This window comes from Typha latifolia, chromosome 14 (genome assembly GCF_019914945.1).
Source record: "Typha latifolia isolate L0001 chromosome 14, TyphaL0001v2, whole genome shotgun sequence".
NCBI classification, from domain to species: domain Eukaryota; kingdom Viridiplantae; phylum Streptophyta; class Magnoliopsida; order Poales; family Typhaceae; genus Typha; species Typha latifolia.
This window is the reverse complement of record NC_133099.1, coordinates 5,507,753-5,532,305: the sequence shown is the minus strand read 5'-3', so window position 1 is coordinate 5,532,305 and position 24,553 is coordinate 5,507,753. Positions and strand designations below refer to the sequence as shown.

Below are 24,553 nucleotides of genomic sequence, written 5' to 3'. Positions count from 1 at the left end.
CTCCTTGCTTCTAGAATAGATCAAGATATTATCAATGATGACAACAACATAACGATCCAATTGAGGCTTGAATACTCCGTTCATCAAATCCTTGAATGGTGCCGGTGCATTAGTAAGTCTGAAGGGCTTAACCAAAATTCATAGTGACCGTAGCGAGTCCTAAAGGCTGATTTAGGAATGTCTTCCTCCTTGATATTTAATTGGTGGTAGTCGGATCTCAAATAAATCTTGGAGAAGACCAGAGCTCCTTGCAATTGATCAAATAAGTCTTCAATGCGAGCTAAAGGATATCTGTTCGTAATTGTGACCTTGTTTAGCTCACGATAATCAATACAAAGACGCAAAGAGCCTGATATATCAGCCTGATAGATGCAAATAAGACTGGTGCTCTCCAAGGTGATAAACTAGGCCTGATAAAACCTAGGTCTAATCATTCTTGCAATTGAGTTTGCAGCTCTCGCAGTTCAGCCACTCCTATTTTGTATGGGGCTTTAGATATTGGTGCAGTACTAGGAGTTAAATCTATTGTGAATTCAATCTCACGATATAGTGGTAATCCAGGAAGATCTTCAGGAAAAACATCACAAAAGTCTCTCACAATTGAAAGGTCTTCTATGCTTGGTGCTGATTTTTGCATGTCTGCAACAGATGCTACGTAGCCCATACAACCTTTCTTAAGTAATTTATTAGCATAAAGTGTAGATATAATGCTTGTTCGAGGGAACCTTTTCTTTCCCTGAAAGAAAGGTTCAAGTTGACCAGGTAAAGTAAAAGTAACTTTTTTCTGCCTACAATCAACTGTCGCATGATGTGCAACCAAGTAGTCCATACCAAGGATGACATCAAAGTCATTTATCTCTAGAGATATAAGATCCACGAGAAGGCACTTGCCCTCAAGTTCCACCATGCAGGATTTGCATACATAGTCTAAACATATTACTCCCTACTAATGTAGAAACAACTAGAGAAGTATCCATAACCTCAGGCGTGATAGATAACCTATTTATAAATGCAAATGTAGCAAAAGAATGGGTAGCTTCAGAATCGATAAGTACTTTTCCTGGCATGGAAGAGATGCAAAGTGTACCTTGAACTACAATAGGAAAGTACTCGGCATCCTCTTGAGTCAAAGCATAAACACGCCATTGAGCCTCAAGCCTTGGTTTTGATGCTCCGGAGTTGACTAAAGATTTCTAATGCTTGGAGGTAGCTGATAATCTGTAACTTTCTGGTCCAAGACTTGCATCCATCCTTGAGTTTGATATTGCTGGTTCTGGGGTGCTAAACTCCCTCTTGATGGTGTCCGACAATGAGAAGAAATATGACCAGTCTTTCTGCACTTGAAACAAACATGCACTACTCCATTACAATCAACTCTTATAGAATGTGCATCTTGGGCATGGTCCTTAGGGTTTCTGCCTATTGCCACCACTCAAATAGCTTGACATATTCTTTGACTTGCTTGATTGGTTTGCTCAGCTGCCTTGGCTTGGATTAGAATTGGGTTTTTGCCTTTTGGCTTGCTCTTGTCCTCTCTCCAACTTAGCTTCTTCAAAACGCATTTCAATAATCAGTGCCTTAGTGACCAACTCAGCATAAGTCTTACACTCATGAGAAACAGCACGATACTTAATAGGATATCATAATCCATTCTCAAAAATCATCACTTTATCTTCCTCTTTTTCAACAAGATGCGGAGCAAAGCAAGACAATTCAGCAAACTTAGCCTCACAATCTGCTACGGACATACTCTCTTGCTTTAGGGTGAGCAATTCTAACTTCTTTTGCTTGCGAAGGGTAAAAGGATAATATTTATCATAAAAGAGCTCTAAAATTTTGTTCTAATTCAATTCAATTTTCTTTCCTTCAAATTGACATTTCACTGAATGCTATCAATGCTCTACACAATCCTCAAATATATAGGATGCAAAGTTAACTTTTTGTTCATCTGTGCATTGTAGGCACTCAAAGATCTTCTACATTCTCAAAAGCCAAGCCTCTGCCTCAAATGGTTCAGTGGAACCCCTGAAGGATGGTGGTGAAGTCTTGAGAAATTTATCAAATGAAGTACCCCGCCCCACACTAAAAGACCTAACCCTAGTGGGCTATAAGTGTTTGTGCTATAGTTTAAAAAACATGACGTATATGAACAGTAGACGCAGATTTAGTGGCAGGATCTGTAGGCATTTCATTTTGGATAGTAGTAGGTGCTGGATTGCTATTAGGAACCACTGGCACATAATCTGTTATAGGGGTATATCTTGTCGGATTCGGGCCAAGCTCAAACTCTTCATTAGCAGTAATATTGCTAGTAGTTCTATCAAAAGGTCACACCGTACGTCTTCTAGGAGGCATCGTCGTCTCTAAAGGAATAAAATCAAACAAACAATAAATATAATGACACATTTCTTTTCTATTATCAAAAATGATGTATTCTCTTTATATTCTTTCTTTCGGTAATTGAGACCAACCTCCACATGACTCTTTTAATTATATTTTAAAAAAAAAATCTAAGCTCTGATACCATTAACTATCATACCTCGCCTAGAGACATGAAAAGCCATGTAACCTGAGAAAACAATCCCAAGAGACATGAAGCCAAAGAAAGCAAAATTTATTATAACAAAAATAAAGTCAAAAATTTTAATTCAAAAAAAAATAATCTAACTAAAATAATATCTAGATCATTCCTAAGGTTCAACAACTACTAATCTAACATGAAAAGAAAATCTAAATAACTAGAACAAATTCATAGACTATGGAGGATTTCAATCTTGAGCTTGGATACCAGAGTCCAATTTTGAATTATTCTGATCCGCTCCTTAAAAGAAAAAGATATTTAATGTGCTCAATGCTCAGCAAATAATCTCACTCTATCTATGAATATATCTAATAACAGAAAATCAACAAGTGATAAATATAATATAGTGCACAAGGAATGATAACTCATATGTAACATTTTTCCCAAAATATATATAATTTTTTTTTCTTCAAAATTTTTCCAAATGCATGAATTATGAATATTGCAATAACTTGCTAATCTAAATAAATCACTCTGAATCTAAAGACAAAATTTATATCTGCTGAAATTAATATCTTGGATACCCAACAAAATTTATAAAATGTCATATTATCTCTTTAATGGGTACTCTAACCCGTGGCCACATCGCACTACGTAGTCACAATCGGGATGGCGCCCGAAAATTTTCTAGATAGTCGATCCATCTAGGATCATAGTAGATACTATGCAGTGTCTTACTGATTTTTTCACTAGCCGTTGAGTAAGATTAAAGTCACCGAGACAACAATCTAGAAAATTTTTCTCTAATCCCGCTAGAGTCACCTGGTAGCACGCCGCAACGTACATTCTATGAATTTTTTTCTCTGGACTTATCTCTCAAAATGGGTTCCAAATGTCTCTTTCACTAATATAATTTATACTGACTCAAACCAAATCAAATTATGATCATATAGTTCTAGATTCGTAACTTTGATCAGGAATTCATTATACATAAGTTAAATAATGCATAGATGTCCATGTATTTTGAATCAAGTAATTTAAAATTCATACAACACTCTAATATCATGTTAACTTATATATCCTATTTAAATAAAAATGAAATAGAGTAAATATCAAAAATCCAATCCATCTCAATATCTAAAAAAAATTATTCTAAAAATAAATTTCTAATTCTTAATCAAAAATTCTAATTGTAAATAAATATTTACATGGACTAATAAAATATAATCATGAATATCTAACTTATTTTTTAATAACCTAATAAAATATACCTATAGAAGAGATCATAAACATTTAAGCATCTTTAAACAGATTTCTATTTAATAAAAGTAATTACTACTAATTTTTCTGCATTAATAAAACAAAATATGAATGAGAAAACTTACCTCTCAAGCTTATCCAAATAATTTCTGATTTTAAATTTTCTTTAAAAAACACTGTTACGGAGGCTGCCCCCTTTTTCTTCTCTTCTATTGGCTGCTGCTATAGTATGTGTACTGTAGCAGCAGACCCTTCTCTCTCTATTTAAAAAAAAAAAAAAAAAACCTCCTTCTCCTTTCTTCTCCTTCTGACTTCTTCTCCTTCTTCATTTCTTCCTCTTCCTCTTCCTTGCCGCCGCCGAATTACGCTGCCGCCAAAATCCGCACCCATCTTTCTCTTTAGGGTTTTTCTTCTCTATAATTTCTTTTTTTTGGTCTAATATATATATAAGAAGATAATGCGGGTTTAGTTAGTTTTTTTTTTTTCCTAACATTCTAATAAGGATAAGTGCATTATCATCCTTATCGTTATTAATGTTTATCTTTATTTATCTATTTATCTATTTTATTTTATTTTTTATTATTACAGTTTTTTGGTCTAGTATATATAAGAAGATAATGCGTCTTTAATTAGTTATTTTTTTCCTAATAAGATTCTAATAAGGATAAGTGCATTCTCATCCTTATCGTTATTAATGTTTATTTCGGTTATTACAGCGCCAGCCTATCAGTCGATAATTGGGTTTAATCTGAGGAGATTGAATCAGAGGATGAGTCATCTCCTAAAGCAGAGTATGCACACTTGAGATTGGGTCTGCTTCATCCGGTGGCTATTTCACATGAGATTTGATCAACTTGATTTGCTGATTTAGTGTTTTGATGAGTGGCTCGATATGACGATAGCAGGTTCGACATGTTGCATGATTAGATTGACTAATAGCTTCCAGGACTTCCAGGACTTCCTCTCTAAGTTTGTTTTTCATGTCTTGGTCTCCCTTAGCCAATTTGTGGTAAAAAGGGGAAGTAGAATCTATAATTTCTCTAGGTAGGATTTACCGGAAGAAGTACTAGTTGCTTGTGAACATGATTGTCTTTTCTTTTATACTATTTCTAGACGGGTCGGGGCGGGCCTGGTTTGGGCCAGTCGACTTAAATATATATTCACGGCTCGACCCACCAATCACTCAGGCTAAGTCAGGTTCGGGCTGGGCTAGAATATTCTAGCCCGTTATGGCATACTACCCAATTAAATATTTAGTTTGGATTGAGTATAATGGATCTAACATAATTAGTTAAATATAAAAAAAATATTATATTTTATTGAGCCGAGTTTAATAGGCTTATATGAAATTATTTTAATTATCTTTTAATACTTATATATTGATATATAGTGTACTAAATATCTAACGTGGGACTGGAAAAATTATAAAAATATTTATGCATTATGGGTCGGGCCATAGATGAGAGTAGTAAATTGGGTTTTTGGGCTAGGCCGGACGAGCAAAGGCTTAGCCCATGCCGCCCACTATTATCTTAGGATCAGATCGGGTCGGGCTTAGCCTAATTAAAACCAAGCGAGTTTGGACAGATCAAGCCTAATGATCATATTTAACTACCTCTCACTAGGACTTGGGGAGTAGGAGTAATTCCTTGTTACATGATTGCATATTTTTATGTCCCCAAATACTTACTTTTGCTTACTATGCTTATATTAACATGTTTTTTGATCAAGTTTAGTGAATAGTAGCTTATTGTTTATTAAACTTAATTTGCTAGGAACATATTGCATAATCTTTTACTAAGTATGAGTGGACACATAATATGCTGAAATTGACTTGTCAAAATTGATTTAGAATCATGTTTTAAAATTTTGTATTAAATCAATTTTTTTATAATCATATGCACTTCACGAGGTTTTTATAGTGTTTGTGGTTTTCGCAGAAATTTAGTGCAATTAAAATAATTTAATATGTATAAATCTTAGGACTTTTTTGTAAACTCAAAAAAAATTGTTTAAAAATAGTGTTTTGTTATAAAATTGCCAAGAGGGGAAAATTATAAGAGAGATATTTCTGTAAAGACAACTTTGTGAACAAAATCACATTTAGTTGAGTTGTACAAATTAGATTCACGTGTAGGATCAAGTCACATAACTTATGGAAGATCAGATTGTGCGAAGAATCAAGTCAATTGGTTTACATTAACTTCAACAAATAATGATTTAGAACCTCGTCTAAACAAGGTTAGCATTTGAACAGACAGAACATAGAACTTAACAAAACCTAAATGGCATCTTGATACAAAAAGTGGCATTCTGAGGGCATGTGCAGAATAGAAAAGAGGATATTACATTCAGAAATGGATTTGGAGATATGTTTAATGACTTGCCAATACGAAGCATATATAATCCTAAACTCTATTTATGGGATTTAAAGTCAGAGGGTGAGACATCCAAGTGATCTATCAAAAGGAGATCTCTAAAAATTTATGCTCTCATCTTAGAAGAGTTCTCTTAGTTCACTCACGGATTTATATAATTATTTAGTGTGAGAAGAGCTAAATATATGTTTGATTTCTTATACCATAGTTGAGAATGATCCATATGCACTCAAAGGAGTTGAATTATTCGTCTAAATCTACTACCATCGACATACTTGTGTTTGAGGATTGAACCGTCTCTGGGGTGCTTACCAAAGGGAGACAATTTTCTTCACAAAGATAATTAATCATTGAATTTATATTCAAGAGGTTACTTAAGCACTACGATATTAAAGTATCGAGAAGAGTTAAAGGTAAGTTCTGTTTTTATTATTAAGTAAAATAAGGTTGATCAACTTTAGGTGGGTCATATTTTTACCTCTATGTGGAAGAGAGATTTTTCACATTAAAATATTATGTCTTGGGTGAGTTTGTCGTATGTTTTCATTTTTTACTCTTACTCGACTGTTTGTTTAAGTACCACTCTTAATTTTTTCACTCACCAACTTGAGTTTGATTTTTATTGTTAGAGTAGTTTTCGTTCAGATTTCCTTTACCTATTTGATTTTGTTCTTCAAATATGAGTCCTATTCGTTTTTCCAAACTCAATAGGATTCAGTTTTCCAAAAGCAATTTGGATTTGTTTATTGAGTTTCACTTAATCACTTAGGATTTTTATCTTCCATATCTCTAGTTGGTCTGGAAATCTTATCTTCCACGAATTTTCAAAATGGATACAATTTCTTAAACAACAGGAAGCATATTGATGGTATGAATGCGACACGTCGCGAGCAATACTAAGCATACAACGAAGCAAGCTATCATATGCATCAATCGTATAATGGACCGGCGTCTTAAAAAGCAACTATATATTATCTTGAAGCTACTCCATGCATGTTCTCATTATTGTGAAACCTTATCATATGATAGGTTCAGATCTCAGAAAGATATATAGAGAGTACTTAAGTGCATGGTAGGTAGAACTGGCCGTAGGAATATTTCATATGTGGAAAAGGACAAGGGATTTAATTGCATGCAGATACCGCCACTAAATTAATCATCTCGAGAGAGATATTAAAGAGATAAAGAAAAGAGCAGGCATGTACGTGATGTAAATATTCCTTAGCTGGTGGATGATATGCTTAGTCGTCGTGCATGCATGTGGGTGTTCGATCAGACAAAGCTTTCTCCGTTCATTGCGGCATTACGACATGGATTCGTTTATCTCTTGCATATATACCTTTGCAATTATGCAAACAAATAGTATATAGTATATAAGTCCGGCCTCCAAGTACGTACTTGTTGTTATTAATTTATGTAAGGAGTATGATTCTTTTGATTGGTTTCTCTATCATTTGATTTTGAAGGTTATATCTATATGTTGGTTGTTGAACAGTGGATTATTTGACATCAATCTTGAATTCTAACAATAAAGACGGATGACTCCTTCTAGATCTCAGAAGAGTTTAGGGAATCGGTGGTTGTATCTTTGTCTTCTGGCAATGATGATTGTGATGAACAGCTTTAACATTAATTAATTAACTTTCTCAAAAGAAATAGTTACTGTTAGTAGTTGAGGGAAAGCTTGAAATGAACGGGGATTTAGAAATACTGAGAAGAAAAAAAAAACAAGGCTCAAGCTAGAATTAGTCTATAAGGTCGGTTGTAGTATGAAAAATTCCCTTTGACATACTTCATATAGAACGAAGATTGTGGTAAAAGATGGGAGATTTTTTGTCATGCTTTTAACCTGTAGCACTCCTTCGCAAGGGATCTACAATAACTCTTACCCAACTTGTGAATAAGAGAGATGCTAGATTAAAAGAATAAACAACAAGAATTCTAAGTTTAGAGAGAAGATTGTTGTGCTATAAAGCTTTTATTAGGTATTTCTAGCAATTAAGTTGTTACGAACCATATAGGAAAACTAGGAAATTTTTGTGAATGATAGCCTCATGTGTTAGGGTTTCTTTGGCTTTAGTTTTAGTGGATTTGGCGATTAAAGCAAGACGTTATCGCCAAAAGAATAAGGAAATTAAGGTTGAAACGAGCTGAAATGGGAATACCAATGTTGCGGTCGGTCATTAGATATGGTAACTTATGAGAGTAGGTGTAGATTAGGATTTGGTGGCCTAGTAGGATTTATAAGATTAAGATTTACCCCTATGAATATAAACGATTATGATTAAAAGATAAAGACAAGATAAATAAATTAACTAAACTCGATTTTCATTCTACGATGATAATTAACTCATGACTTGTACTATTTATAAGAATAGAGTCATAGCGGGCTAGATCCAATTCGCCCTACTAGACTTACACTTGCATATTATCTACTTTAATTCAAATATAAAAGCAATAAACTAAAACAACCAACTGAACTTGACTTAACACCTATGGTCAAATTATAATAATCCACCATACTTCCAGACACCTTGTCCTCAAGGTGACTAATCCCTAACATCCTTATACTCATAGAGTCAATTGTGCCAATCCGTCTACTCAAGTTCATCCTCTTCAATTGCACTTATGACCAAAGATAAACAATCATCGTAGTAAAATTGCAAGCCCTTCTTTTTGTGCTCTTAGAACTTATCGGGTACAAAGCTTTACGTGATATGCTGGTGGTTGGGCTGAGCTAGAGCGAAAGCAAGCTCAAGTAGGCTATAAGTGTGAGCTGCCCTGCTCTCCTCTTTACAAATTACAAAGCTGGTTTAGCTGGTCTAACTTTGACTCCATTAATATAGCTAGAGAGAAGGCCTCATTAGAAATAGTGAACCTAAAAGCCTTGACTCAACCTATATGTCAGTCTGAGCCCACTAATAAAAGTAGATCTGTTTGACTAGCTTGTGACTTAGTTGTAGATCTGTTTGAACTCCTCTTAGTAAGCCCAAACTATTGTTGACTAAGTCAATTTAGTCAATATGGCTTGAAAGTCCTCGTACTGGGTTGGATCGAACTTAGCACAAATTAAATCTACAAAAGCCTACCAAGACTCGAATGATCGAGTTCGCTCTACGGACTGATACTACTTGATTATCATGCCCTATAAGTGAAATGATGCGAGTTGGACCTTCTAGTGATTGGGCGCGCTATAGTACATGAAAAACTATCCCGCTAGGTAGGCTTAGTCTAACGGGTCTCCTTAGAAAATTTTGGGAAATCAACTTGATGGTCTAAGTTTGAATTCCTTAGTGTTGTCCATTACAGTGACATGGCTGTCTTGATGGATGCTAGTCACGTGGAACAAGAGCCCATGGGTTTGGTTTGCATCGAGTTGGGGTTGCATGCAAGTCCAGCTTAGTCAACTAATGTAGGCCTACCGGGTCATTCCACTAGTTATTCTCATGCTTATACTCAGACCCAAAGTCATTCTTATGGGTCCTAAACTGATTCACATGAGGTGGTCAAACTAGTTTGTAAAAATTCAATCTTCATTGGGATTCATGCACTTAATCTCCTTCATACAATTGCCATAACCTTAACCCTAGGGCGACAAATGAGTTTCAGCCTAGGGCAGTGCCACAAGTCATTGTAGCTTCCTGGATAGGGTTGCTGGCTAGCAGAAGTTGTTATCTGGTAGGTCCTCACAGTAATGGAGCTAAGGCAAGTGGTGGTAGATGGCAAAATTCAAGCTTAGGCTATTTCTGCTGTAGCGGCAGCCATGGCACATTGCTGACTAATGCACCAAAACCTGGGGGCTGCGAATAGTGGCCAAGGCCCTACCGTAGTGGAGCCGCAGCTGTGATGAAGCCCGAGGAAGCTGCCCTAACATGGTTTGGTTCAGGCGGTATTGTAGTGAGCATGGCCATTGGGTTCAAACTTGCGATCGTTTTAGATGGCCATAGTAGTATTATTGGTGACAGTCAAGCTAGGGAGGCAAGTCATGGCCATCAGTAGCCATGGAAGGGCCAAACCTAAGGCCACCAGTCATGGGTTCCTTGTAGTGTGGAAGGTTATCGATGGCGGCCTTCCAGGCTTAGCCTCCAATATGGCTATGGAAGAAGATGTCAGGTCTATCACTGGGGGTTGCTCTAATATTGCTGCTATGGCAAGGAGGGTCTACTGAGGTTGTAGGAGATCCACCTCGTTGGAAGAGGGTTTGTGGCCATGGTTTGGGCCACTCTTCCCCTCGTGGGGGAGTTAGTTCTGCCATGGCTGGCAACACGGGGTGGTGGTGGGTCTGGAGAGCCACTATCAAGGCTTGGATTGCCTTTTTTGAGCCTCTCGATGTTCTCCAAGACAAATATAGTGGCCTCCATCAATAAATCTTTTAACATGTCTACAGACTCGAGTATCACTCTTGCCCACATGGGTGGTTTGTCGATGGTGGTGGCTGGTGGTGGTGGTAGCACCAAAAAAATTTCCTTAGGGATAGAGATGAGTTATTGGTCCTCCATGTCACCAACCTCCCTCAAATTTGCCTTCAAGTGCGTGTTTACCATCAGCTAAGAAATAGTGGTTCCTTATAACACGAAAAACCATTCGTTATAAGTACGAACTGTTCACATGAAAGAAAAGAAGAAATCCTTTCTTCATGGTCGGGCGCATTTCTAAAATCATCCTAGATCACAAGTGGAAGGCTAAGTAAGGGTGCGGAGGCTACGAGCTTCGCATCAAATATAAAGACTTGTTACAACTAGATCTAGAATGATACGTTCGTAGGAAAATTATGAAATTTTTGTGGGTGGTAGCCTCACGTGTTAAGGTTCTTTTGGCTCTCGTATGAATAGATTTGGAGATTGGAGAAAGAAGTTATGGTCAAAAGGGCGAGGAAAGGTTGAAATGGGCTAAAACTGAAAAACCGACATTGAAAAGGGCAAAAGATAGTCATGAGATTATGGAGGTAGGTTGTAGGGTATGATGGCTTGTGAGGGGGAGATCGGTTGTATGGTTTGGTAGCATGGTAGAGATTTAAAGTTAAGATCTACTCTTAGAAAAATATATGGCTACATTAAAAGATAAAGAAAAGATAATTAAATTAACTAAACTCGATATTTATTTCATGAGGATAACTTACCTATGACTTGTCCTATTTGTAGGAATAGAGTCACAACGAGTCGGATCCAATTCACTCTACTAAGCTTACACACGCGGATTATCCACTTTAATTCAAATATAAAAGCGATAAGCTAAAGCAACCAATTCAACTCAACATGACTCAATCTAACTAACTCGACTTTCGTGGTCGCATCATAACATATGCGCTCAAATATGAGATGCATTACATATATAGGAGGTTGCCTCTTATATAGCAATAACAAGGAACACAAAATACATAAGATAAATTAATTAGTAGAGGGCTCAATGCCTCTGGCCTAGACTATCGAATTCAGTAAGAATCACCTTGATCTTCTTGTACATACTAGTACTAGGATAAGGGGAGCAAATGACCAAAAGTGAGCTCCTATTAGCTCCTCTTATCTTCATCATCCCTTGCACGAAGTCTAGAAAGGATGCTTGCGAATTAGAAGTTTTTCCTAAATCAACAAAGGCTGCACAATCATTCTTGTCTAGCAATGAGCAATAACTAAAATAGTCAAGGGTTTTGGTAGATCCTTTGAGCAAAAGCCCTAAGTATCTTTCATGGAGACCTAAGTGAGGCAAAACCTTCATATACCTAAACCATATTGTAGATAAGTAAGTTATTTATTTTTTATTTTACTTTTTTGCAACTAAACATCAAAAGAAGATAAGTTCTTGAAAGTGAGTATTTTTATGCCCCACTTTCTAGCAACCAAATACCCTAGGCAACATTAGATTAAGTAGGGATGAAAATGCAATTTTGCTTATTTTGCTTATAGGGAAGGCTTATACACAACGAAAGGGGATAGATAAGTATTAAACCTTAACAAACTCCGTCACTTAGTCATTTTAAGCTTTACATAAATTCGGAACACTAGTGAAACCTTGCTAATAGAAATGCAGCACGTAAAAAGGACCTTGAGACTTCAAGTATGGTAAGGGAGCATATAGCTGTACAGATGCATAAGGGGACTCAAAGCTTGCTTTGATTAGAGTGATCATCGAATGAAAGAAAAATTTAACTTAAGTTTTTAAGCTAATCGTCAGTTATCATAATCTCTACTAACATATCGCATATAACAATCCAAATTATGAAGAAAACAAAATAACTAAAACAAATAAGAGAACAATGATAGAAGCTGCAACGGGATATGATACGATATCCCCTTTTTCCCAAGGCTCAATCTATTTCGATTTTCAAATCTGGACAGGATCTGACACAAAAATTTAAAAATAAATCCCGAAAGATGCCGTTGTCGGATCGACGTGAGATTTTAATATGCGGAAAAGATCTTTCCAACAAATCAAGTTTCAGGCGATTCGGATGTTGGGATCTCAAGATATCATCCGATTAGTGAACGAACATCGAGGAGTCTGTTTTAAGATCCGTGGATGGAGGTACGAAATCCTTGGTGATGGTGGAGGTTGGTGGATTGGCGTTAGTGGGGTGGCATCAGTGAATAAGTGGTAGTGGAAGGGTTTTGGGTGAATTACTAGTGTATACAACACCATACCTGTCTTTTCCAGAGATCTGAGCCTTTAGAATCTCGTCGAGTTTGTTCTTCCCTTTTAGAAATGTTACTTCCTTATTCAGTCGCTCTAGTTCAATTTCATCAGCCTTTATTTTATTTTTTGCATTGTCAAGTTGTTCAGAAAGATCTTTGACATGTTCAAGTTCCAATTTGTACCTCTCCTCAAATTGAATTCTTTCTAGTTCGATTACCTTGAGTCGTTGAAGTAGTCTAAGATTAATTTTCTTGAGTTTAAACGACTCCAGGTACAGGTCATTATATGCCTTTTGAATTTTAGATTCATCTTCCTCAGCTGGTAATATATCCTGATCATTTGTACTATCAGTATCAACAACAGAATCGATATTAAGTAGAGAAGAGGCAAAAGCTACAAAGTTTTCTTCGTCTTTTCCAGAATCATCATCTGAGTCATCCCAAATAACTTTCATAGCTTTACCCTTCTTCTTAAGGCGATTAGGGCATTCTTGTGCTATGTGTCCAAAACTAGAACATTCAAAACATTGAATTTTATTCTCAGAATTCTTATTTTTCTGTTTGACACTGTTGTTGCTCACACCTATATTCGAACTCGCAGTATTCTTCTTTTTCACAAAGGTTTTGCTTTTCTCAAGTTTTTCAGCATTCAACTTTTTTGGCTTTCGAAAGAATTTATTAAACTTTTTGACGAACATGGCCAACATTTCAACATCTAAAGCACCTTCATCATCAGACTCCTCTATATTTTGTTCAATTGTGGATAGAGCAATCCCTTTGGACTTCCTCAATTTTGAAAGACTGGACTCAAATGTTTGTAGATTTCCTACCAATTATTCAACTTTCATAGAATCGATGTCCTTACTTTCCCCAATAGCTATAACTTTCGCCTGAAAACTCTTTGGAAGAGACCTAAGGATCTTACGCACGATTCTGTTTTCAGGAATTTTCTCTCCTAGGTTGAAACTGGAGTTGACTATATCACTCAGCTTTGCATAGAACTCATCAAATTTCTCATTCTCCTCCATACGTAGAGTTTCAAAACTACTAGTCAACCTCTGAAGTTTAGAAAGTTTGACAGTCATAGTTCCTTCAAGAGTAGTTTCTAAAATCGTCCAAGCTTCTTTTGCTATCTCACAAGTAGAAATTTATCTAAATTTTTTCGAGTAAACACAACTAAAAATTGCATTTATTGCCTTGCTATTTCATCCAACTTTTTCATAGTCTAACCTATCCCATGACTTTATTGGTTTATCATCAAGTTTATCATCCACCATGTACATTAGTGGACCTCAATCATTCACAACGGCAAACCATACTCGTTCATCTATAGACTTCAAGTAAGCTCTCATCCTAGCTTTTCAATATCCATAATTTGATCCATCTAGGATAGGAGGTCTAATAGATAATGGTCCATCTCTATGAAAATCCAAGCCTATCTGATCTCTCTCAAAGGGTGAGAGAATCTGCTCTAATACCGATTGAAAAACCCCTAAACACAAGGATGTATCTAAATACTAGGCAATGATATCACTCGTTCGCTTAAGTAAAAGTCCGTAGAAATATTAAGAACGAAAGTAGAGATGAACGCCAAGATTTTAACATGGAAAAACCCAAATGGGAAAAAAACCACGAATCCAAACTCGGATCAAAACCAATCACTAGAATAGTAGCAGTTACAAGACTGACTCACGAAACAACCCGTCGATCCAAACGACTTTGTTCCTCTCAGTCTTGTTCGCTAGAACCCACGATTTACTGATTCTCTTGATTGAAGTCCAACCTCAGTAACCCTCGAGATTGATCTTTCGTCTAGATAGCCCTTAACACGAAAGATTAAATTTTGTAGATGAGTGGAACCTTGTTAGTTGAAGAACCGATATAGCCTCAAGAAGCCTCCTTCAATAATGCTTCTTCAACCACCCTAGAGATAGGGCATCACAATCTTTATATATGTTCTCCAAGATAGAGCCAAATCCAAGTCTTATCCGTACTCATGAAAGTCCAATTTTTTTCAAACTTTGTTGGTGAGTTCGAACGCGACCTGGGTGCGTTCGAACGGCAAGACTTGATCTTAGGTGCGTTCGAACGGGCCCGAGTGCGTTTGAACGCAACAACTTGAATTCTTCAGGTTGCGTTCAAATGCGTTTGTGAACGCAGCTCTTGGTCTATGTGAACGCAGTACCCACGTTCGAACGCATTTGTGAACGCAGCTCTCGGTTTGTGTGAACGCAAGTACCCGCGTTCGAACGCGTTTGTGAACGCAGCTTTTGGTTTGTGTGAATGCAATACCCACATTCGAACGCGTTTGTGAACACAGCTCTTGGTCTGTGTGAACGCAGTACCCACATTCGAACGCGTTTGTGAATGCAGCTCTCGGTTTGTGTGAACGCAAGTACTCGCGTACGAACGCGTTTGTGAACACAGCTCTCGGTCTGTGTGAACGCAAGTACCTGCGTTCGAACGCGTTTGTGAACGCAGCTTTCGGTCTGTGTGAACGCAAGAACTTGCGTTCGATCGCGTTTGCGAACGCACCGCGTTCAAACGCTTTTGTGAACGCAGTATGAACTCAACAGCTTTTCTCCAATAATTTTGCAATTCTTCAAACTAGAGATATTCTAGACTTGTATAAACCTCATATACATGTAAAAATACACTTAGAATATTTTGTACACAATTGCCAATAATTGAAAACCTAACAAGACAAGACAAAACTCAATTCATTCAATAATAATTTTATGGTTGTCATCCACACCTTTAGAGGCTAACCAAAAAATTTAAAAATGGCAATTATTAACCCTAAAATAGTAGATTTTCGCCGACCACATTCAAATGCGCCTGATTGCGTTTCAATGCACATTTTGCATTCTCTGTATGTGAGAACGCGATATAGGCGTTCGCAGGTGAGTTCGAACGCATATTTCGCACTCTCTAAATGTGCGAACCTAATGCAGGCGTTCATAAGCGGATTCGAACGCACTCCACCTACGTTCGAACGCAACATATAGAAATCTAACTTTTTTAAGAATTAAACAATAAAACAAGAAACAAAGACACCCCTAAACTATATCCATGCTCGAAATGACATCGGTGAAGTCCGAATCGTATCAATCTGCCACGCTTCTGCAACCTTGTCCTCAAGGTTTGAAATTAGGGAAGCGATCTTTGAACTCTTACTCAAGCTCCTCCACGATTTGATCCTTTGCATTAGTTCCCCACATATATGAAAATAAAGGAAGGATTGGTGTTGAAATGGAGGCAAGCTCACTTGTGTCCGGTTGGCGCGAAAGGGCATCGTTCCCTCGGTTCTCGATCCCCTTTTTGTAGACTAGTTCATAGTCATACCCAAGGAGTTTCATGACCCACTGTTGCTGTGTTGGGGTGTGCACATATTACTCCATGAAGTAGGGTAAGCTACGGCTGGTCCATGTAGATAGTAAACTGTTGGCCAAGCAAGTAGGGTCGCCATTTGGTGACGGCGTGTAGAATTGCTAGCATTTCACGCTCGTAGGTGGATAGCTGTCGCGACCGGTTTGACAATGTCTTGCTCATATATGCTACGGGTCTGCCCTCTTTCATCAAAACAACTCCAATGCCCTCACCCGAAGTGTCGCATTCCACCACAAAGGGCTTGTTGAAATCTAGTAGTGCTAGAACTAGTGTGGTAGACATGACTGTCTTCAATGCTTCAAAGGCCTCTGTCGCCTTGCCCGTCCATTGAAACCCTCCTTTTCTGAGTAAGGAGTTCAGCGGGGCAGCAATCTTGCCGTAGTTGGCAACGAATCGCCGATAGTACCCCGTCAACCCAAGGAATCCCCTCAATTCCCGCTGATTAGTGGGAATCAGCCAGTCCACCATATTCTTGATCTTGCTTGGATCAGCTTCCACTCCTCTCGCTGAGATTATATGTCCCAAGTACTCCACTCGTGGCTCTCCCCAAAGGCATTTGCTCATCTTGACTTTTAACTAGTTTTGTCGCAAGATATTCAACACCTCACGCACATGTTGCAAGTGCTCGCTCAAATTCCTGCTATACATTAGAATATCGTCAAAGAAGACGAGCACGTACCGATGCAAGAGCGGGCAAAAAAGGTCATTCATCAACCCTTGGAAGGTGGCCTATGCATTGTTGAGCCCAAACGGCATGACTCGAAACATAGTGTGTTCGAAACGCCGTTTTGTGCACATCTTTTGGGTCGACGCGGATTTGATGGTACCCTGCTCTTAAGTCAAGTTTGCTGAAGTAAGCCAACCCTGTAAGTTCATCCAGCAACTCCTCGATCACCGATATTGGGTATCAATCTTTGACAATGATCGCATTCAAGGCTCGGTAGTTGACGCAAAATCGCCAACTCTCATCTTTCTTTCGAACCAGTAGAATCGACGACGAGTAGGCACTTCTACTCGGTTGAATAATCCCTTGCTCGAGCATTTCTACCACCAATTTGTTGATCTCCTCCTTCTGAACATGCGGTATCGATATGGCCAAACATTTGCTGGTTCAGCCCCCTGGAATGATTTGAATGTGATGGTCATGCCGACGGGTCGACAGTAGTCCTCGAGGCTCCTCGAAGAGATCCTTGAATTCTTGCGGCAATTCTTGCAAGTCAGCGAGTATTTCCCTCAATGGTGGATGTTTTGGTTTAGCAGCAACCAATTGTAAGAGTAGAGCTTAGTCCTCTACACATGGAAGTCCTAATATGGTTGCAACGTCGGCCCTTGTCGTGGTTGGTTCCCATCTAGCAGCAGTCTTCAACCATTCCTCCGAAATATAAGTGTGAGGTTTGAAAAATTAAATGTTACAGGCCCTAAGCTTTAAAGCCATTGGGTCCCCAAGACAATGTTGGCACCTCACAAAGCCAACGGATAAAGATCCAATGTGAAAGTTTGGCCCTGCACCTTCAATTCCACACCTCCATAAATAAAATCTGCCCACAATGTGGTGCCATCTCCGATCATCACATCGAACCCTTCTATGGGTTCCGACTCGAGCCCAATCTTCCTAAGGAGCCTCTTTTCAATGAAGTTGTGGGTGGACCCGATGTCAAGCAAGATTTTCACTATGATTTTTTTGACTACATCGTTCACCCGCAAAGTCTTTGGCGCAGCTGTCCCTGAATAGGTGTGGAGGAAGATTTCGGCTATCATGTCCTCCATGAGTTGCTCCTCAGCTAATCCTCCTTGCTGTCCAGCCACCCCTTCATCTTCAACTGCCAACTCATCCTCCAATTCATCTATTAGCATCACCGATCTCATCGGTTTAGCCCAGCAATGTCTGAGTACAAACTTCTCATCACAACAAAAGCATAGGCCTCTCGCACTTCGTTCCTCTACTTGAGCAAATGTGAGGTGCTCGTCCCGGACCTCTAGGCGCATACTTCACATCTTGGGAGGGCTTCAAGGGTGCTCGAGGAGGCACCATTGCAGCAGCATTTTTTGGTACGCCGATAACATTTCCTACCGCTATGATTGGTTGAGCTTGATTGCGGCTTCCTTGGCTCGTCCAGTTCTGTTTGAGGTGTAACTTCATGGCTCGATATTTGTCTTCCATGAGTACTACATCTTTGAAGGTCTCATTTAAGGTTCTAGGCCTTAAAGTCCTCACGTCGACTTGTATGTCTCCCTGTAGCCCGAAGATGAAGGTGCTGCGAAATTGTTGATCCGTCCATAGGGGTTGGCATTGGCTACTTATCCTCTCAAATTCTTCTTGGTATGCCCCAACCATGGTCATTTGCACCATCTTTGAGAGGAGAGCATTAAAGTCTTTATACCCCGATGCTCCAAATCGTCATGTGATATCAACGCAAAAGTCGGCCCAAGTTTCAATCGTCTCATGGGCATTGGCTACTCAAAACTAGTGAAGCGCCGTATCCTTAAGATGGAAGCTCGCAAGTGTCACCTTATATTCTTCTGTTGTACCCTGGTACGCAAAGAATTGTTTTGCCCTATACAGCCAATCGATCAGATCGCCACCTTTGAACTTGGGAAATTTGAGACGCACGATTTGCCCACAGATACCGTTGTCTTGATCCGGATCATATCCAAGTCCCTGTCTAACTGGGGGAGGATGCACCATGAATGGTTGACGATCCCTCCTTCAATTTTGATTAACTTGATGCGGTTCCGGTTCATATTGCCCCTTTCATAGATCTAGATCTCCAAGGCGATCTCCATAGTGGTTCGTTCATCGGATGGGCTCACCCGCAACTGGGCCTGGTAGAACCATCCTTGCTTGTCTTTACCCAAAGGGTGGTGGTAGCAAAGGCTCTAGTGGATGCAAATTTTGAACCAGTGGCGGCGGGTTCATGAGGGTGGACTCACGTCGTGGGGTCGTTGGTGCATTCCCGTTCACCATGGCTTCCCTTGTCACCCATAATAACCGCATCATCTCCATCATCATTTGGTTGTTAATGGCCATTTATTCAGAAAGAGATCCAAATATGGCTTGAACACTAGGCTCTTCCATATTCCGATTTGGTCGGGCGGTTCCGCGGGTGGAAGTCCCCACAATCATTTCCCCCTCCTTTATTGGGAGAATCTCTTTTTCCTCATCTCGCCGTGCAGCCATGGCTCCGGTTGTCGTCATAGGAAACGCGTGTCCGAGGAACGATGGCTCTAATACCAGCTTGATACTATCTTCCCTTTTGGCCAAGGCTCGATCTATTCCGATTTTCAGATCTGGATAGGATCTGACATGGAACTTTAGAAATAGATCTTGAAAGATGCCGCCGTCAGATCGATGTGAGCTTTTTATATGTTGTAGCCCCCAGAAAAGATCTTTCCAACAAATTATGTTTCAGGCGAATTGGATGTTGGGATCTTGAGATATCGTCCGATTAGTGGATGAACATCGGTGAGTCTGTCTTAGGATTCATGGATAGAGGCACGAAATCCTTGGTGTTGGTGGAGATTGGTGGACCGGCATTAGCGGGGTGGCACCGGTGAATAAGTGGTAGTGGAAAGGTTATAGGTGATGGAAGGGTTAGGGCAAAGTGATGGATAGATTGGAAGAAAGGGGAGGAGTAGGCCACTCCTAAGGGTCTAGGGTAATTGGCTGGTTGAGAGAGGCTAAAAGCGGCAATGTCGGGGAATGAGAGAACGGGAGAGAAGAAGACGAAGGAGACAAGATAAAACTCAATTCATTCAATAATGATTCCATAGTTGTCATCCACATCTTTAGAGGCTAACCAAATAATTCAAAAATGGCAATTATTAACCCTAAAATAGTAGATTTTTGTCGGCAGTGTTCGAACATGCCTGATAGCATTCGAATGCACATTTAGCATTCTCTATATGTGCGAACACGATGCAGGCATTCACAGGCGCATTTGAACGCATATTTTGCACTATCTGAATGTGCGAACCTGATGAAGGCGTTCACAAGCGCGTTCAAACGCACTCCACCAGCGTTCCAATGCGACATAAAGAAATCTTATTTTTTTAAGAATCAAACACTAAAATAAGAAATAAAGACACCCCTAAATTGTATCCATGCTAGAGACGACATCAGTGAAGTCCGAATCCTATCACGAAAGCAAGAAAACAAGAGAGCAAACCAAACTCCAAATTTCTTGATGCCACTATCATCATTACAACTTCCTTAGAACTTTGGATCTAGAAGATAGAAATGGAGTAGGGAAGGAAAATATAACAACACAATCCTAAAAACTAAATAAAATAAAAATAAAAATTTTACAAGCACGACCGGCCAACCAGAGCATGCCATGTAGGGAGGGAGCGCGTGGCGGAGCCACAATTGCCAACCAGCCAATTGGGCTTAAGCTAGCAGGGCACAGCGGGGCCCGCCACGATTGCAACCCCTATCGCCTCTACTCTATCTCTCTCTCTCTAAATGTATCTTTCGATCTCTCTCTCTTTCTCCTCTCTTCTTCAAACTCTCTCTCTCTCTCTCTCTTAGTTGATGACGCAGATCATCTCGAACCACTGCTCCTCTACCTTCTTCTCTCTCGGGCTCGGGTCCCTCTCTCTCTCCCTCCCCTTATCCTTCTTCTCGTTGTTCTTCCTTTCCTCCTCTCCTCATTCTCCTCTCTCTGCTCTGTAGTGTTAGGCTGAACTTGTAGAAGAGACAATGCTAGGCTCGGCCTAGCACTATAGCAGAGGAATTCTCCTTTTTTAATTTAATTTTCTTTTAGTTATGTATCTTATTTTAATAATATATACTTACTAATATGATTAGTAGCTAAGTGTAATTAGTATGATTATTAATAATCATCTTATAAATAGTTATAGATAAATATTTGGATTAAATATATTTTACTCAAAATTATTTTACCCCATGTACTTCAAAATGTCTCAAATAAGTCCATATACTTACGATGAAAGTGAAACCATCAATTTTTTTTGTCAAAGTTAATGGAGTGTGCTCAAATGATCAAAATGCTTAGTTGTGCTTATTATCTAATTTTTTAGATATATTTTTTATCTAATTTTTTAACTCATATTTGCCATATTCCTAGATATGATCTAACTATTAAATATCATAAAAAACCACGTTTAATCAAACTTACTATATAGTTCGCACAATCTCGAAAGTGAGAAGAAAAAACATGTACTCTTTGAAGAGAATAAAAGCTTATATAAGAGGGAATGGCGTTTTTGTCTATAAAAATTAAAAATGTTTAGCTCGCCATTCAATTTTTTAAAATATTTTCGGCACACTCTGCTAATTTGGATAGAAAAATCAATAATCACACTTCAGTCATAAGTACAGGAACTAGTTTGAGACTTTTCAAAGTATAGGAGATAATATAATTTTAACCATAAGTATAGGAGAGTAAAATATATTTAACCCTAAATATATCTATTAGTTACATATATATATATATATATATATGTATATAATTCTAACAATTATTATATACTATTGTGTATAGAATCAGATAATAGGATTATTTTTATTTTATATAATTAAGAAAAGACTATTTTATATATAGTTACTAATTGATCAAGCAAGAGTAAGAATTACAAATAATTTTAATTATTGTATGCCTATTCTATAATTAGCAAACAAGGATTTTTAATAGATAAATATAATTTATAGTAATAACATATTAATGTTTAATTAATTATACCATATAAATCTAGTTCTTTTGCGATCTAATAAATCATTATATTTTACATGAATATATTCTAATTGAATAAATAGCTAACTTCAACTATCTAAATATTTTAAAATCTTGAACCCTTTATTTGAGACTTTATGGACCCTACTACGTTAATGTTTAGTTGACAGACATGAGGAAAATGTATTTTATGTCTTTTGATCAAACGGTGAGTAGTTTAACCCTATATTATAGTATATATATATATATATTAGCTTTAATCATACTTATATGATCCTATATAGAGATGATTAAAGATAAGCATATTGTGATCATTTATTTGTTAAATTGATTTGGGACATAAGTATCCAAATAATATAGAAATAATTAGAGATGGATATAATATTTATATTTTATTTGTTTAGTAAATCTCTAGCATAAGTATGCATATAATAGATATCTAATTAGAGATTGTATTACATCATATATTTTATTTGACCGCCTTACCACCTAAATTTTTGAAATACATGATTTGATATAGTTCTAGATAAATGCATATAACCTATCATTTAGAAAGAACTCATGAAAACAATATAACTGAGTGATTGACAGGAAGCATGGGGATACTAGATATATTATTATATGACATTTACATTTCTCTCTATATATGAGGGTTAGCTATATGATATACACATTACTCATTATATGTGAGGGGCTAGCTACATAATATATATAATGCTCACTATACGTAAGGGTTAACTATACGATAAATTCATTGTTCGTTATATGCAAAAGTTAACTATAAGATATATACATTGCTCATTATATCCAAGAGTTAACCATATGATATATATTGCTCATTATATACGAGGGTTAACTATAAGATATATATACATACTTCGTTAAATATGCGAAGGTTAGCTATATAATATATGTATTGGTCACTATAGGTGATGGTTAGCTATATAATTTATACATTGCTCGCTATAGAGATCAAGTTAGCTATATGATATATGCGTTGCTTGTTATATGTAAAGGTTAGCTATATATTATAATGATTATTGATATGTAGAGTATCCTATGTATTTTCTGTCAGCTAGATTAGTAGTCCAGTCTAGATGGACAATTGATATATTCGTATAATTGTCAAAGTATGATTGAGCCAGGTAGGATAGTGAAATTGGATACTAGATGTGGTGGATGGTGGCTTAGTATGATAGTGTCATTTAGAGTTGATATTGATAATTGAGATATTAAGAACTGTATTTATTTTATTATCATCTAATATACATGATTATCGAGTAGCCATCATGCATCATATGTGGTTACATTTGAAAATGTGATAGTAGGGTCATGGTTATCATTCATCATATGTTATTATATTTAAGAAAGTTATGATATTATTGTATCATAGTATATATATATATATAATTAAAGATATATGTGCATGCTTATTCATGATATAATGTCTATTATATATTGATGCATTATTGAGGATATATTTACATGCTTATTAGTAACATCATACTCTTTTCTGATTCATATTATTCAATATATAATTTATTTTATGTTTAATATTGCTAATTGGGGTAAGGTCTATTCTCTTAGCATTTAGCTTATGACTATTTATTTCTTTTTATTTCTAATATCTATTTATTTCTTTTTTTTTTCTAATCCTTATATATTTGGTATTTGATAGCGATGTGAAATATTATGAAAGACATTTTAGAGAAAAAATGAGCTAAGCTAGGCATACGTATATTTGATGCATATATTTGTATTCTATTATATTAGGCGATGATTTGCATAATGCAAGTTTGATTATATTTTATCCCTATATTAGTAATAACTTAATAATTAGTTGCAGACTATTTGGGTTCTGTCAGATTACATAGTATATAAACATTTCCACTTTTTTATAATATAAGATTGAAACTCTCTCATGTAATATTTAATAATTTTTCATTTCCCATTTGTAGCCAAAGTCAACCAAGCCTTACCAAATTTTCTTCGGTTCATCTATAGGTCTCAAGAGTTCCTCAAGACCACAACTGCACCATATTGTGACTACCACGTTATCATGGCTTCTCCAAAAAAAAAAAAAAATGCCCTATGTATGCACACCAGAGCATCAATTTGGGTACACCAAATCTCTTTTGAGTAGGAATTGCCAAATCATCGGGATCTATTACCAATTGTTAGGGAAATGGGGAATCCTAGTCGATGTGAACTTAGGTTAAGATAAACTTAAAATTCTAACTCAACCCAAAAGCTTTAGCCCTATTAGGTGATGGATCCAAGAATCTTTGTATGTCATTCCAATTTTTACTCGGTTTTTAACGTGGGACTAAACGCTCATATTTAATATTCAACAAGACCCTCCCTTATAGTGCCATTAGGATCTCTAATTTTAATAGATTTGTGAATTTGTCTTCTTTCTTTATCTTCTTATTTTGTCTTCTTTCTTTATCTTCTTTTTTTGTCTTCTTTTTTAACGAGTGAGAATAATATTAGAAAGAGAAAACTTCTATCTATCTAGTTATCTATCTGTAGTTCTGTCATTCCTTTTCTTTTTTCATTTATTGTTGCTCACCCTGCATTCCTTTTGCATTTTACACCCAAACAACACCCTGACATTAGTTTGGTGCAACTCCAGTATTACGTTTACTTAACCATAAGCATCAAATGACAGAAAATACTTCT

General features: G+C 37.2%; 1 protein-coding gene across 1 annotated transcript; it reads right to left on the bottom strand.

Annotated features, from left to right (window-relative positions):
* Positions 1 to 430: 430 nt before the first annotated feature.
* Positions 431 to 907, bottom strand: LOC140801151 (uncharacterized). The gene has a single exon (XM_073156156.1). The coding sequence runs from the start codon at positions 905 to 907 to the stop codon at positions 431 to 433; it is 477 nt and encodes a 158-aa protein (XP_073012257.1).
* Between the last annotated feature and the right edge of the window lie 23,646 nt (positions 908 to 24,553).